The sequence below is a fragment of the Podarcis liolepis genome (assembly GCF_965112155.1).
Source record: "Podarcis liolepis genome assembly, chromosome: 2".
NCBI classification, from domain to species: Eukaryota; Metazoa; Chordata; class Lepidosauria; order Squamata; family Lacertidae; genus Podarcis; species Podarcis liolepis.
Window position 1 is genome coordinate 101,502,550 of NC_139555.1, and position 17,642 is coordinate 101,520,191.

A 17,642-nucleotide genomic window follows, 5' to 3' on the forward strand; every position below is an offset into this window, starting at 1 on the left:
ACGACTAAGCTGCTTTTTTAAAAAAAGAAGAAAAAGAAAATAAATAAAATCAAAATATGCCATAGCTTGCAGGATAAATAAGGCTAGGGCAAAATCTTCCTCTCTTTTTTTAAGAACGTGAAATGGTACACAGGGTAATTACTTTGCGGGAGAGTAAGCATGTTTGGTCACTTGTACAATATTCATATGTGTTGTGTTGTTTTCCTAGAAAACAACCATTGAGATCAACATAGTATGTCATGTTTTGTAACTGGAATGGGAAACACAGCTAATTGCTTGTGACAGCGGAGTTCATGAAACAATGGAAATATCAGAAATTAAATATTTTTAACTGTGCACACTCATTTGTAAGCCAGCTTAGGATGTCTATTTATTTATTTTTCCTGGGTAATGTTTTGCCACCTCCCCTTTTATGCATAGCAGATCTTGTCAAATCAGTTGGCCCTGCACTTGCATCAGATTTCATTCTTGTCACTCTAAATTCGCCACAGCTGATATTATTGACCTTTTACGTTAGGGAAGAATAACAACTAGTGACCAGAGACACATGTAGCTATCAAAAAGACATTTTTAAACTTGCTTGAAGATATGCTTTTGGCAGGAATTCTATACATGCAGATAGATCTTTACACATTAATCAGTTTTCATTGTTACCTTTTTGGCTGCTGTACAGTAATTTGAAACTCCTACACAACACGACAAATGCCTTGCTGTTAGATGTTTAAATTGAATTATGTGCTGTGGATTTGGGGTTCTTGTCATGTGTGAGCCATGAAGCTTTGCTAAATAAAGCAATGTTCTCGTTTGCTTCGAATAATAATGCTAGAGGAAACAATATCACCGTTCAATTATTATTTTTCTTTCCTTAGTCCTTGCTGGTCATGTCATAAGGACTGGATTATTGTGATATGCCCCATATTTCCAGGGTCTGTAGATTATACACCTCCTCTCTTTTTCAATGTCCCCCCCCCCCCACGTTGACAATGCAAATTGTGTACCAGTGGTAATGAATTCATTGTTATGCATCCAGTGAGAAACGCTTAAGAATTGGGCACTAAAAGGATGTTTATCAACTCTTGACTTGGTAATGAGCGATGAAAATAGAGAAGGAACGCAGGTCTCTTGAGCGCTGTGCTATCAAGCAATTTATCAAAGCACTCGACTTCACAGAATGGTTTTAATTGGTGAACTCTGTTAAAAAATTCAATGTTTAAATATGCTGCACGAGGACATGGGAGAACTCCAGTTCAGAGGCAGTTTTGGGGTTGTTGTTGTGACTTTCCTTTTGAATGGACACTGGACTCCCAAGGTCTCTGTGTAACGCTCACTAACTCTGTCGGTAAGCTTTGCTCTCTTCTTTCAGATATATCTATGCAAAAACAAACTTTATGATCTGTAAGTAAAAATGCATTCATTTCCCAAAACGTAGAACAGTTAGCGTGTACTTTCCTTTGGTGCCTCAATTCTTCTTGGTTGTCTTTAATTACCTTGCCCTCTTTTTTGGCACTGTGACTTTTAGGTCTGGGAAACTTTGAAGCAACAAACTTTTTTATTATTTGTTTTATTTTCCTGTTTTGTTTTGAATTCCAGCTATTGTTTTCGGAGAAGTACTTCATCCCACACTACCTGCTCTCTTCTGCTTCTCTCCTTCCTTGTTCGTGGTTGGTTCAGCCACTTTTCTATGCTGCCTCTATAAAAAGTGGTTGCATCAGTTTCAGAGCATGCTGGGATTGTTAATTCAAAACAACCCAACATCCGCAAGCTGCATGCTTCAGGTTTTCTCTCATGAGCATAGTCCGCTCACTCTGAGTTCCTCTTCGCTTTTTTCTGCTCCTTTTTTTTTTAAACTTAAAAACAATCATTGTTTGACCATTTCTGCAGTGGAGTCTACAATTTGGAAACCAAATGCCTCCTTCGAGGTCTAACTAGCCTGAGTGCATTAAAATTAAGATAAGAAACAATTTCACAGCAATGCTGCTTGAGGCTATGTTTATGAAGAAATACCTGTGAAAGCCTTAGATACTGAAGGCTAAACTCCTTAGTATCTTGGAGCCTTAAATCAATCAAATTCTATTTCCTTCTATTCATGACGTTCTGACCATTATATTCCTGCAAACAATTCAGAACAAACCTTTAGAATCATGGTCACAATCTCTTTTGTGACTCATGAGCATGCTGAATGGTTAATCCAGTAAACCTCCAATTTTAAATCTTTTTTTTAATTATTATTATTTTTTCCTGTGTGTATCCCAAAATACTCTACAGCTACTTTCCTTTTGAGCTAATGTAAAGTTTTCCTCTGACCTATGACCTATAACCTCTTTACCTCTGACCTAAGCCTCTTGCATGCCCAAATCCTCTTTTATAGGGAAAAAGAGAGAAATGTATGAGCATCCTGTCTTCTGCTTGGCCTCTCAAGTGATGGATTTAACCATTCGTGAGTACCTTCCGCCCTCCTCTCCATACCGTCTTCACTCTTTTCTGTTTTCATTACTTCAGTACAATCCAGAGCCAAACCAACTCACTTTCCTTGCTTCAAGTCTTTTAGCATTGGCTTTGTCTGTTGCTTCTGTCTGTGAAAGTCCCAGTGTGAGAAGTCCAGTCACTTTTTATCAGCCTAAAAAAAAGAAAGAAAAGAAAAAGCTTAGAAAAAAAATCAGCTGTTTTTGTTTGTGACGAACTCCAATTTGTCTGTAAGTTTTTTCAGTTCTTCTTTCTGTCTGTGACCTGAATGCATTTTTACTTTGCTTCTGTGTAACCCCAATTTGTAAACACTTGTCACTGGTACACAATCAAAAGACAGCAACTACATGGGGGAGCAATGAGCTAGAGTTCAGAAAAAAAAGACACTGGGAAAGAGTCACCTCTATCTTTCCCTAATGTGTATGTGTTTCAAAAGTTCTTTACAATCTGTGCATACGACCGCAGAAAAATGTCTTCCCTGTACGTTAGATCTTCCACGTCTCTTGTCTGTTTTCTCTCAAACAGAGTGCTTTCCAAGGTTCTTTTTTCCTGAATATTCCTCTATAGAGAGGTCTGAATAGGAGAAATTGTGTATATTCGTTTTACCAGTCTAATAGCCAGTATGCGTGCTCAGAGCTTAAACCACCTAAACCCCAGTTTTTCTTTGTACAACATAACATTTTAACTTGGCAAAGCAAGTCGTTTTTGATGATTGCCCATGCTTCTGGGTGGTGGGAGAGATTTGGGCAACTTTTTTTCTTTTTGAATGTCATATATCACACATAACTGGGGGGCATTTTGATCCACTTGCTCATTAATCCTGCATATCTGTTCTTGTTTCTCTCTCTTTTCTCCTTGTTGCTTTCTCTCTCTTTCATATAGAGAATCAAAAGGATGCAGGTGAACAACTGTATATTATACATTGCTAGGATTGTTGAGTTTTTATTGATCTTTGTTTTCCTTTCCGTAGCTCCTTAAGATATGTACTCCTTTATAGAGAGAAGTTGGAGTTGCAGTAATACTTAAGGAGTTAATTTGTGCTGTCTTAATTCCCGTAATGAGTGTTCTCCTTCTCCCCTAAGTAGATCTAGTAGAACAGAAATTCAGTGCCATCTTACTAGGAGACGAGACATAGTTTAATCAAGAAAAAAGTTTACAAAAACAACCCTAAAAGGACATTTTAGAACTCAGCACTATTAGCAATCTGGCATTCTGTTCAAACCACTGTTTGATACCTAAACTTAATCTCATTTTTGTTTTTCATATATTCTGTTTAATACCCTATTCGGGTTGAATTGTTTTCCTGTTAATGTGTAACTAACAAATACAGTCAGAGAGAAGTCATGTTTCTTGTATTATTATTTTTTGTTTGTAATGTGGTGATGTAATGAAACAAGAATACAGTTCAGATTAAAAAAAACTTTGAAAAATAATTCAGTAAAAATTTGTCAGACATGCCACCTTTTTCATGACTTCTGGGTATAAAAAAATATTCATTTGAAATTTCGTAAGATCTGAACTGTTAATTTAATTTATTTATTTTTATTTTTCTTGAGTCCTTCGTTTATGTTCTGTGAAAGCAGATTGTCTGGATTTTGAAGTGTTTTTAGAGAGAGAAAATATTTCTGCAATGCATAATTTTGTTGCAAATTCTGCCTTGGATTGCGTCAGAGTCATCTTTGAGAGACGCTACCACAAAGTGGCTCAGTATCTCATTTTTTCATACAAGAATTCCACTCACTCCAGAATGAACTATACTAAAATACTAGGAAATCTATTCTTTTAATTGAAGAGTTTGTCGCCCCCTAACACAACAAATAACTAAAACTGCCTACCCTTCCCTTTGCATAAACAATATTATTAGGTACAGTGGTGCCCCGCAAGACGAATGCCTCGCAAGACGAAAAACTCGCTAGACGAAAGGGTTTTGCATTTTTTGAGCTGCTTCGCAAGACAAATTTCCCTATGGGCTTGCTTCGCAAGACGAAAATGTCTTGCAAGTTTGTTTCCTTTTTCTTAACACCATTAATACAGTTGCGACTTGACTTCGAGGAGCAACTCATAGAACGCGGTGTGGTAGCCTTTTTTGAGGTTTTTGAAGACTTTGGTGATTTTTGAAGCTTTTCCAAAACTTTCCCGACACCGTGCTTCGCAAGACGAAAAATTCACTAGATGAAAAACTTGCGGAATGAATTAATTTCGTCTTGCGAGGCACCACTGTAATCATTTTGTCACAATATCAAGGGCATCCAGTGCTTGATTTATACAGAATTTAAACAGATATTTATGACTAATGGTGGCTCTGACAAGGACAAGCAGCCTTACATACATCAACCTGATGCATCCATAAAGTACAATTGAGGCTGCATCTGCATTATGCATCAATGTACATTAGCAAAATAAGGAGACAACCACGAGGGTATAGTACCCATGCCACATGTATATTGTGACTGTCCAGAATTATGGAGTGGATCTGAACATGTCCAGTGAACATGGTTCACTGGTACATCTCTATATTTTTGAATATTCACCAGACATGTAAGGGATTGTCACTGGCAACTGTCCCTTGTGATAGGTAACATAGTCTCCATATTTTGCTTATTCAGCGTATCTTATGTGCAAGTTATAGCTGTGGATTAGCTGTCTTTGAGCTACACTAACAACCTTGCAGTTACATTTTTCTGGCATTCTATATATTTCCTCCCACTTTTTAAAAAATGGGTCCGGATTGCATCCATTGTGTCCATGTTTCAAATTAAACTGTGTTTTGCTTGCTTTCTGGTTCAGAAAGTATCATGATGCAGTACACCTCAAATTGACACCAAAGGAACATGGTGGGTATTAAAACCACAACCACATGAAAGTCAATTGGTAACATCCATTGTTGTCCACCAAGCTGCAATACAGATTTATTATTTCACAATGGAACTTTCCCTTCCTCTCCTCCCCAATGTGCCTCCTTTGTACTCCTAGTAATCTGTTCCAGAAGATCCCCCAACCCTCCAGAGTAGATTTTGGGGACCTGCAAAGAGGATAAGAAGTGGGGGAAGTACAGTCATGTGAGCAGAAATATTCTCATGTGATGTAGAACATCACTCAGTAGAAGAATTCAAGCTCCAGTGAATTCTAGCATATCATAAAACGTAATGCAAAAGATTCATTTATATTTGCACATGGAATTTTAAAATACATTGTCTGTTTAGAAAATAATAATTGCAGCAACCTTTAGGTACATTTCTATAGGTACAGTTCTGCACAGATATCTGAATAACTTCAATACTAAAGGGTCCTGCTCACTAATTTTCACTGCAGTTATCTTACTCTGCTAGAGAAGCATAATATGACATGCCAAAGTTAGGCAGATTTTAAGAGTGTTCTTAGTGATAGTTCTTGATTTGCTGTAAGTGGCTTAAGGCAATTCATACCATATTACAGCTTATAAAACAGAGCATTCCTTGTACATGTATAGTCCTAATGTGATTTGGTAAAAGAATATATTTTGTTTGGAGTAGTCAGAAGGTGTTGATTAGCTGCAAAAGACAACCTGCATGTTAAATGGAGTAGGCAATGAAAGTAAGAACAATGGAACAGATATTGAAACCAAAATGTTGTTATTTGAACCTGTAACTAGTAAAGCGCAATCAACTCATAACCGCCTTGCATTTTGCAAACAAAGAGATGGTTATTGCCACTTCTAACACAACATTGTGAAATATCTTTAAACCTTTTAGAAGGCAAACAAAAACAATCTACTTCCACATCGTTAAAGTGTTGAGTAGTGGGCAGACTACATGCAACTGAAGCCGCACGTGAGGGAAAGAGTGGATTCTTTCATATCAGAGGAATTCCCCATAGGAGCAAAGGAGGCTGACTTGTCCTGGGACAATACTATTTCTTTCTCTAGCCCCTTCTCCATGATTTTAGGCAGAGGTCTTTCCAGTCACCTGTTATCTGATCCTTTTCACTGGAGGTGGCAGGATTTGAAACCCCAGGACAATCTCCATTCAACCCTCCTGCCATTTTTTTAAAAAATCCCATTTTAAGAGGGACATACATGGATGCTGCTTTTATGCTGTCGGTCAATCTCGGCAGCATAGAGCAGCATAGAGCAGATGCGGGTCCACATCCAGCCCGGGATGGCAATTAAGCTGAAAGGAAGCCTGAGCCTGTTACCAGGCAACAAATATACATTTGCACAGGGCAGACAGAGGTGTCCTCAGCCTCCTCCATCATCCCGTCTCCATTTAGGGTGAATATGAGGACCAGTGGCCAGTTGGTGCAGCTGGAGAACTGTTTCAGCAGCCTATCCAAGGAATCTCTAGCAATGAAAGAGTGGAAGTAAGGGTGTGAAACACTTTAAAGTTGAATATAAGGAGTGTATAGCTACAGAGTTCTCCAGAAAGCATCTGGGATTGTTCTACACTTGCAACTGGGTATGCTGCAATGCTACACCTAACAGTGAAGCTGTTGCTTCTCTAATATGCTGAAGGAACCTGAAGGCTTGGGTTCTAGGAAGCCTTCAGAAACAGAAAGCACTGAGAGCCTAAAGGGAGCTAATGTTTCCCTGCTTGTTCTCTCTTATAAGTCACAGACAAACTTACAAGATGCCTTCTCTTCCCAGGGGTCTTTCCCCCCAGAGCTGAGTGTTTGCTTGTGATTCCTACCAGGAGTCCAGCTAGAAGGGATCTCCTGAAAGCAGGACAGGAGTTGCGCATGAGACTAGTGGCACGGTGTGGACAGAATGTGTGCTTGATTCTTTATATTGTTTCAAAGAAGATAAAGTAATTCCTAGACTGTAAAGAGAGAAAGTGCTGCAGCACCATAGATTGTACCCAATCATCACAGAAAAATATCCACAAGGTGGCAAAAATGAGCAGTTTTCAGATAGTGGAATAGCTTCTAAATGGTATTGAAGTTTTCCTGTGTTTTCATACCCACCATTGGTATTGATTTATCCCTTATGATACCAGCTTTTCGGTACTTGTACTGAGCAAATATATTGCTTTTCACACCATCCTGAGAGTTTCACTTCTGTGCAATGGATGTGAGAAGAGGTTGAGCATCTCAGCAGGGCAATCAGCTCAGAGTCAGTGTGTGAATCAATACCTCCATATGGGAATGTCTACCCTGCCACTATTGTTTCTGAGATTATAACGGCCCTCTTTTGAGCTGTTACAATCAGGTAAATCACAACAGCTACAAAAGACATGTAGAATATGGAGATGCTAATTCCTACAAACTGATCTCTGCAGGGACACTGCCCATCCAAATGCCAGCCAGCCCTGCTCTGTCCCTAAGTCCCCAAGCTAGAGCGAATCAGGTCTCTTTAGTGCATGCATAAATAATAAAAAAGAAATCTTTTTTAAAAATGCTGTTAATGTAGTCCTGAAAGTTGAAAGGGTGGTCCTGGAATTTGGACTTTTGTAGTGTGACGGTGTTCCTGGTTCCGCCCACTGCCTTTGTAACCTAGCATGAAGCAATTACATCTCATGCCAGAGTTTGGCAGAAGCCATCTATATGCACTTGTTGGCATCAGTAGGGAATCAGCAGGGGTATTTTAATTACTCTTGTGGTGCATGTTGCGGAGCTGTAGGGAAATATGCACAGATCCCTCCCTGGTTGCTTTCAAAAATACTTCTTCCTATTTCCTTTTGTTTTTACAATTTCATTTCAAAAAAAGAAAAATCAGAGTAGTGGATCAATGCGCTGAGAACTGCACAATCCAATCCATAGGTCATGTGTTTTAAGCTGTTTTGTTTTTTTTAAAAAAAAAATACTTGATAAGGCCAGCTGCTATGGCCACTTTGCTTTACGCTGTTTTCTTTCTTTATTCCTCTCACTTTCGCTCTCCCCACCCTTTTTTCTGCTTCACTCTCTTCCCCATATTTTTCTGCTTTGGGCGCCCACTCATGTGCGCGGGCACTCGCAAACAAGCACACCCCAACTGCAGTTGCGCAACCCAGGCGTGTTTGACAGCTGCGGGATTTAAATGCCAATCAGCTCTGAAATATATTTTTCATCTAGGTCACTGTAGGTGTCTAGGTCTGCAGCAACTGGCAGAAATGTGCAGCTGCTGGCAAGTTCAGTAGCTGGAACATATTTAAGGCTGGTGCAGAGTTGAGTTACTGCAGGGCCTGCTGCACAGCTAAGCCGTGTCTCGTGGGTGCAATTGTCCTCTGGCTTTGGTATTCCTTTGAGGAAATGCCATTCACGTCGTAACTGAATGGGAACAGGTCAGATGAAAATCGTCTGCAGCGACATAATTGACCCATGCATATATTTGGTGCAAGGGAACGACAGCCTTTTCCAAACATTGCTCTTGGTATCAGCATTCGTTGTTTTAGTTTAATTTGGGGGGGCAGACACACACAAGCACACACAGGCAAAAGAGGTTTGCCAGGGGAGGCAAAGTTGCTATACTAGCTTCCTGGCAGCTGGGTTGCTTGAAGTGGTCTGAAGGTCAGCATAGTGCAAACACACCAGCGGAGCCAAGGAAGCTAACCTTGTCCAGAAAAATTACCCACCTGTGGCCATCTTAAATATTTCCATATTAAACAGTGGTGTGATGTTGGTCCATTAGACTGAATGGGTGCAAAATACAGAGATAAGGACAGAAATTCAGGAGGCCATGGAAGCCAGCAAGTCTTCTCCAACTCAGAAAGACAAGTAAAGCTCACTCTTCCTTTTGAGGTGAGCTTTAATATGCCCTTAAAGGGTTTTAACCAAGACTAGCCTGGGATATTTTTTCCTATAAATCAGAGATTATGAGTTGTCCAGATTGCATGCTAGATAGGATGGCTGTTTCCTAAGAGGCCTACAGCAGGAAAAAGGCTTCCATTTCCAATCTTTTCTTGACTCACAGTGGTTCTGTGAAATTCTGCCCCCTTGACCCATAGCATCATGGGGAGAAAATATCCCAACAAAGGGAAATACTAGACAAAATCAGAAATAATGTGTTTAGCATAAGGCAAAAAACTTTACTAGTATCCCTTCCCTTCCTTAGCCCATGAGAAATTAGACTAAGATGTTTTGGGACATGAATTGATGGATTCATTTCAAGGAAAGGGGAACCATTTCAGAAAAAGGGAGAAAGAAATTTAGTCACATAAGTTGTATAGGTATTCCTAACATAAATGTTATAAAGAGCATTCAGAAATGTCATAAAGCTCAGTGAAGCTTTCCAAGTTCTTTGTACATTATTTGTGAGGAATGTGGACTGAGGTTCTGGCTCAGTAGGGATGCTCAGGAAAGATTCCTCTATGCATATATGCAATATGTGAAGGGGCAGCCAGATAGCACATCCTGACCCTGACAGCCATCCAGCTACTGCTACTGCTCTTGCCCCTGATATCCACTCATTGACAAGGGAGGGCCTATGTGCTTAGAGCAGCAACTTGGCCCGACAGGCCTCCCCATATTTGTCATCCCAAGCATGCCTTGTTAGATTGCCATGTGGGAAAAGTCACCATATCAAAAGGGAACATGAAAACTAAGACCTTCAGGTCACCCATTATGGTTATGGCTGACCATTATGGGTACGACTATTTGGCTTTTGTTTGTGTGACAGAGTGTATACCTCTTAGAATGGGATGGATGGTTCATTAAGATTTGGGATACCATCCTTCACACAGGCTTCTCAAATCCCATTGGCTTCAGTGGAATCCAAGCAGGCAAAGTTTGTGTGGGATTGCTGCCTAAGGGAGCAATCCTAAAGCAATATCCACTGGAATGAGCAGGCTAGTATCCAGCAGATCTCTGGCTGAGCCAGGAGGTTCCTGGTAATGCCAGGTTTCTTGTTGTTTAGTCGTTTAGTCGTGTCCAACTCTTCATGACCCCATGGACCAGAGCACGCCAGGCACTCCTGTCTTCCACTGCCTCCTGCAGTTTGGGCAAACCTGTTGTCTTTGAGTTTTCTTGGTAGGGATACTGGAGTGGCTTGCTGGTTCCTGCTCCATGTGGATCACATTTAGTCAAAACTCTCCACTATGACCTGTCTGTCTTGGGTAGCCCTGCACGGCATAGCTCATAGCTTCTCTGAATTATTCAAGCCCCTTTGCCATGACAAGGCAGTAATCCAACACTTAACTTCCTCACCCTCAGCTCAGCTGGAGGTACGCTGGAGTATCTTCCCTCATCCTTGGCTGAGCTGAGCTTGGCAGACCCTAAGCTGTAGTAAGCCCTGAAGAAAGGGCGCTCCAGGGATGTGATGTGGGAGGGACCAAAGTGGGGAAAGGACTTAGGCCAGATCCTAAGACCATTCAGCTTGGTCATGTGACCTGGCAACCCAGCATCAATTAAGCTATAAAGGGTGGTATAACCCAAACTGTATTTTAAAGACTTGTTTCCCCTCTGCCAGACTTAGGTCAGCTCAGTAGACAGTATCCCCATGACTGAACGGAGTTTGGATCTGGTGTAAGTTTATGCCAGCTTCATGTATATAGGATTGCTCCCTTACAGTTGCGCTTCATAGAGACAAATGTTTCTACCACCCTGAACATACAGCCATTTATAACATTTTTAGAACACTTTCAAAATTACAATTTACCAGAAATCATCTTCCTGTAAAGAGCTAAACAGTTAGGTTCTTTCTTTCTTTCCTTCTTTCTTTCTTTTCTCCTTCTTTTCCATCTCTGGAAAATGCAAGCAAAAAGAAAAGGGCTTCTGGCAACAAACCATGTAGATAAATATGCCAGACTCCTTGCAGACAGAATTGTTTAGAGAAGTGCTTTGGCTATTATAATGTTGATCTAGAACATAACATAAACTATAGGAGAGGTACATTCATCATATAGAATTTGTTGTTGTGTGCATACAGAAATTTTATATATATATATATATATATATATATTCCCCCTAGGCTGATATCACAAACTATATGACAGATGGGTCAAGTCCTGATTTGCAGTATTCTAACATTTGGAATAGCAAAGTAACATATTTGATAGAGCTGGCAAGTTTTTATATATGATTCAACCCAGAATATAAAAGCCACTAGAATTCCAAGTGGAAAATAATGAGCTGGAAACAATCAGAAACCACACATTTTTTTTAAAGAAAGCGAGAGATTTGAGTACATATTTAAATTGCACAAAGAATGCTGTATAGCAATCCTTTTAGCCCAGAATGGTGTTATTTACTTTTTTCAAAATGCAGTCATTGCAAAACAATTCGTTTCTGTACTTTCTGCTTTTTTTCAGTTAATAAGTCTCACAATATCTAGAAGAAATCCATAGCAGGCAATATTTCTTGCCACGATATGGGTATCAAAGGCATGCAATGCTATTTCACATTTGACACATGCAGATAAAGTTTTTTTAAAAAAAAACCATACACAACTAATTGACTGTACTAAAATCCTGCTTTTTGCACTTGGCTACATGAAATAACAATTAGCATTCGCACTGAATTTTAAGCATCCTAGATTGTGAATTCTTGTAGCATAGTGGAATCTGTCGACTTCAGAAAAAAATGTTTGTTGTCATAATTGTGTAGTACTTGAGTTGACGATAAGCAAAACAGCAGCTATTCCATTTGTACTTTTATCATTTCTGCTTACTTTTCGTTCAAAAGTTTTCATCTTTTTTTGTCACTGTTTATGAAGTCACATGTGTCTTTACTTTTGCTGTCTCTTTACATCATTCACGAACAGCTCGATCGTCCGTGCCCAAGCCCCCAGCTGGGCCCACTCCATCCACTCAAACGCAGACTAACATGATAAATCAGATGCTGAAAGGCATACCTAAGCAAGCACCAAGTAACCGTAATGGTTTTCCTTTCTTTTATTAAATATATCTTTCTAGTTTAGCCTTTTTCTCCTTAATTTGCTCTTAGTTTAGATCATAGGAAAGTAGTCTCGACCGTAGGCTTTGAAAAAGAGAAATTTCCTAGCGCAGCGCTTCTAGTAAATAGCATTGGTTTCAAAATGTCCACCTTTTTTGTCTAGCAATGTCTGACATATGCAACATTTTCAAATATCAACGTCAGCACAAAATAACATTGTTGATGCATAACATTTTGCATGAGATATGTGAATCTGTATGAATTAAATTAAGTATGAAATGATTGAGAAGTATGCCGTTTCATTGAGCAGTGCTCCAGTTGTCCACAATATGGTTCTCTAAAATGGAGGAGGTTATAATTTTTTTAAAAAAAATGTTGTTGAAAAATAAATTAAGCTTGGAATGAATCTACATTTCATCTAGAGACAAATTCTTGCAGGTAAGCTTGTGGTTATATCTGCTGGTTCAGTTGTGTGAGTGGAAGGTACAGCCCCAAAGGGATGCAGTAGCCAAGGCATTGTATAATAATAATTTATAATAATTTATTATTTATATCCCACCCATCTGGCTGGATTTCCCCAGCCACTCAGGGTGACTTCCACCAAATTTTAAAAACAATAGAGCATCAGACATTTAAAACTTCCCTAAACAGGGCCGCCTTCAGTTGTCTTTTAAAAGTCAGATAGTTGTTTATTGCCCTGACATCTGCTGGGAGCATGTTCCACAGGGCAGGCGCCACTACCAAGAAGGCCCTCTGCCTGGTTCCCTGCAACTTGGTTTCTTGCAGTGAGGGAACCACCTGAAGGCCCTCAGTGCTGGACCTCAGTATCCGGGCTGAACAATGGGGTGGAGACACTCCTTCAGGTATACAGGACTGAGGCCGTTTAGGGCTTTAAAGGTCAGCACCAACACTTTGAATTGTGCTCGGAAACATACTGGGAGCCAATGAAGATCTTTCAGGACCGGTGTTATATGGTCTCGGTGGCCACTCCCAGTCACCAGTCTAGCTGCTGCATTCTGGATTAATTGCAGTTTAAAAGGCAAAAAAAAAATAATCACTTAACATAATTGGATATTTAATAATTTAATTTATACCCTGCCCATCTGGATGGGTTTCCCCAGCCACTCTGGGCGGCTCCCAACAGAACACTAAAAACTGAATAAAACTTCAAACATTAAAAACTTCCCTAAACAGGGCTGCCTTCAGATGTCTTCTAAAAGTCAGATAGTTGTTAGTTTCCTTGACATCTGATGGGAGGGCGTTCCCCAGGGCAGGGGCCTCTATCGAAAAGGCCCTCTGCCAGGTTTATCTGGATAACCATAATGTTATTGATAACCTCTATTATTATAACCCTCATACATACTGGGGGGGAGAGGGGTAAGTTCCCAAACTCAGTAATATAGTGTGCCCTAAATATGGCGTTCTTCTACCTAACCACTAGGAGCACTGGGCACTGCACATTTTGGCAGTCCTTGTGTTTTGTCACTATCTCGAGGCTCACTGAGAGATCTGTTGGTGTTGGTGTGGGTATAGTTAGAGTTTGCTAATGCAGTCTTCCCCAGTGCTATTTTCCTAGAAAAAGAGGTGCCGGAACTCACCATGTGACAATAACTGCCTCCCTCGTTCTCATAGAATGGCAAGGGTGCCCACCTGAGTGGTGCCAGAACTGAGTTCTGGCAAGTTCCGGCTGAAAATAGCCCTGGTCTTCCCCAACCTGATGCCTTCCAGGTGGTTTGGAATGCAGCTCCCATCAGCCCCTGTTGAAGTGGCCACAATGAGCACCGTAGTGACACGCAAATGTAGATGTAAGCTGGTGTAACACCACTGGTGTCAACTGGGATGAATTAGCTTAAATCCTTCATTCTAACATTCCTAATTTCTGGATCAGTTTAGATAATACTCAAAATCACAAACAGTGTTTGAGATGCGCAGCACAACCATATGTATGCATAAACTGTGAAATCAGATGTTCCCTATGCAGATAAGACCAAGATGCTGTCTCTAGGAAATGTATTTTCAAGTAGTTACTTGATACCGTCTCAACTGCAAAGTAAAACAATTTGTACCGCATATTTAAATCCAAAGCTGGAGCACTGTTTTCATGGTATAACAACAAACGTGGCTTTATGGTTTGCTCAGTACTAACTACATAGCATTTTAACCCTTGCATGAAGTAGAGGTTCCTCTTTTCTTTTCTTTTTAATTACTATTATTAATTACCCTGGGATTTTTCTTTTCTGTTCTTTCTTTAAAAAAAAAAAAAGCAACCAATCTGTTGGCCTTACATTGAGCCTATCCTGTCTCACTCCATTTTAATTCAAGTTCTTGTACTACAGAAAATGTAGGTCGGTTAGTCACACCTGCCAAAAAGCTAGAAGATACAATTCGCTTGGCGGAATTGGTAATTGAAGTCCTACAGCAGAACGAAGAGCACCATGCAGAGGTGAGCAGCTGTGGCCTAAACATTTCTGAGCGGGGACCTATTGGACCAAGTGTCATCCCTCTGCGTTTTGCACCTCTAGTTCTTTACGCCATAGGGTGTGAGCAAGGCAAATCCACTGTCTACCCCCCAAAAATAAAACTAAATATCACTAAAAAGAAAAATAATTTTACAGGGAAAGACCTTAGAGGCTACAGTCCCCTACGCACGTACCCAGGAGTAAAATCCTGTTGACCTCATGAGACATGCTTTTGAGTAGATGCATATAGGGCTCAACTGTATAAGATTGATGAAACAACTATGGGCATAATTGCTTAACCATCACTTTACATGCTGGTTCAGTTGGGCTGGGGTTTAAAGAGGCAGTTAAGTTATGGATCGTATCCACCAGTGGTCAGATTCTATTCTCTGGTTCTGTTCCAATGTAACATTTCGGAGATTACCTGTGGAGAAATCCATGGAGAAAACATTATGTCAGAATGTAAAAACTACATGGATTTTGCAGGAGAGATCTGCAATAAGAGAATTTGATTACCTCTGTTCCTTGCAAAAATAAAAGAAGAAGAACAGAACCCCAAGCAGATATACTTTGCATTCCAATATAATGTGTTTTTGTCTGGGTTACTCCACCTGGTATGCCTCAGCTTTGAAGTCAGTTTGCCACTAATAATTTTATGTTGAATTATTAAATCATTGTGGGATGCAGCAAAATTTGGCCAGTTTTTTTTACCTGCAGAATAACTACAACATAAAAGGTTTCTAATTTAAGAGGTGGGCTAAGATGAGTTGAAGTTTGAGTTTTCTTGTTGTGCAAAAGCCATATTATATGTACCAAACAGCCAATAATAGAAATTAACCAATGAATTGACAACTGCCCAGACTAGGACAGGACTCTATAGTTGTTCATATGCTTTAATATGCAAGGAACTAAAGCATGCATAACAGGGCCCAAGAATACAGCTTCAGTTACTATTCATGTTGCCAGAAGTCTTGGCACAACTTGTGCCTTTCAGTGAGTAAGTTCTCCAGCAAAGGGAGAGCTGGTTTAGTTGCCACTCTTAAAGCAGCTTAGAATCCTGTTAGGATTTTAAAGCACACATTTATTAATCCAAAAAATGAAATTCTGACTCCGAAGTAGTCAGTGTGCATTTGCCTTCATGTGGTGCCAGGATTTCATCCCCCCATATACAGGTGCATATATGAAGTTAAATTTGCATGTAAACTCATATCCAATGTTCTTTGAAAAATGTAGTGATCTGTGATAACCTTTTTTTATATAAATGATCCTCTTAAAATTAAGATAAAACTATCCTTTGTTTATAAATTTTAACACTGCAGCGTTAATTCCCTATTTTCTCCTTTCCTTTTCATTGACGTTTCTATATTGTATTAAATACATTTTAACATAAATAATTTCGCCATTAAAAAAACAACAACCATAAATCAGATGTCTAATAAAAGCAGAGTAAAATTAATTTATTTCTAGTGCACAGCAATCCACGAGTCCCAACTAATGCCTGATTGCATATTTAAATTTCCTCCCTGTTTTTCTACTGTTCATTCAATCTTGGATGATCCTGGCAGGGGAAAGAGGTATGTGACTAAAGTGAATGAAACAAGTCACCTCCTGTCATATTTCCGTGCATGCCCTCTCGGTGCCATGTTTCCTAATGGGATCTTCCCTGGGTCATCCTTGCTTTGTAACTCTGGAGCCAAGGAATGTAACAGCAACCTCTGTCAGAACTGCTTGTGGAATTGTAGCCCTACATGGCAGGGCCAATGTGGGGGGAAATTCTCCAGCCCGTGCATGTAGCGATGGATTTATTTTTACAAGCACTGCAGTTACATCCCAACACTTGTTCTACCTGCCTGGGCTCTTTCCTCAGCCTGTTTACCTCTGTTGCTCAGCGTACACCTGATCTCTATATAGTTTCCCCCTGCTGGTAATAAAAATAAGTGCCAAACTGTTAGCTAGGATAGCTATAGCCTTCCTCTGATTTTGTCCATTGTGTGTATTGTTTTGGTATACGGTATATATAAATATATATACAATATGTACATATGGAGAGAGTGTTGATCCAAGGTTCAGGAGTGGAGAAAATTCTGCTTTCATGTTGCTGAAAGACTAGCTGTGTTAATTCAGAAAGAGCATGATTCTGGGCAGCTGTGGTGGCATACCTATGGCAAATAATGCTGCTTCCCACCTCAATATCTCGCCTTTTTCATACACCTCATGAAGGAATGAGAAATCTGCAGTTGTTCAATAGCAAGACAATGGCAACAACTGATACAAGTGGCCAATGGCTATGACTTTGAGGCATAGGTTCTGTAAGGGAAAACAGTTCACCACATGTTGAGAGCTACCACATGGAGCAACGTTGGCAAGGGACATGCCTGCAGCGACCAGTACACACGCACATGATTCTGCTAGTCCAACATTACCCAAGTAGAATGCAAATGGACCACTGGCGAACAGCAACCACACAGGACCCTTAGCATATGAGCCCGCCTTGACTGAAAGTAGTTATCTCTTAGAGCAGGGCTGGGGAACCTGTAGCGCTCCAGTTGCTGTTGGATTCCAGCTTCCATCAACCCCAGCCAGCATGGCCAATATGCGGAGATGATGGGAGTTGTAGTCCAGCAACACCTGGAGGGCAACAGCTTCTCCATCCTGATTTACTGAATCAACGCAAATCCATTTTGGGTTTTATAGATCAAGAAGACTGATGTGCAACAGATCAATCCTAACCCCTGACCTGAAGGAGGTTAGGATGTGGGCAGTACCTGGATCTGCTGGGATCCACTGGCAGGGCACAGGGAGCTCTGCCACCATTGAGGTTCCCACTGCACCCTCCAAAAGCATGGTCTCTAGTGGCATCCCCACCAGCGCAAACCCTTGAAATGGGGTGTTTCAGCAAAGGGTTAGCTTGGCTGGCCAAGAAATCTGCTGGATCTTAAG

The 17,642-nt window shown here is 40.3% G+C and overlaps 1 protein-coding gene across 9 annotated transcripts in view; it reads left to right on the forward strand.

Moving 5' to 3' along the window:
• The window catches only part of CADPS (calcium dependent secretion activator), a 356,444-nt gene that overhangs the window by 243,012 nt on the left and 95,790 nt on the right, over positions 1-17,642 (forward strand). For 2 of the 9 annotated variants that reach the window (XM_083491174.1, XM_083491178.1), the window contains exons 17-19: positions 2,369-2,437; positions 3,346-3,363; positions 14,580-14,686. In XM_083491174.1, coding sequence (XP_083347300.1) covers positions 2,369-2,437; positions 3,346-3,363; positions 14,580-14,686 — 194 coding nt within the window. Of the gene's footprint in view, positions 1-2,368; positions 2,438-3,345; positions 3,364-12,112; positions 12,218-14,579; positions 14,687-17,642 lie in introns of all 9 variants that reach the window. The other 7 variants (XM_083491175.1, XM_083491179.1, XM_083491176.1 and 4 more) reach the window with 4 other exon arrangements.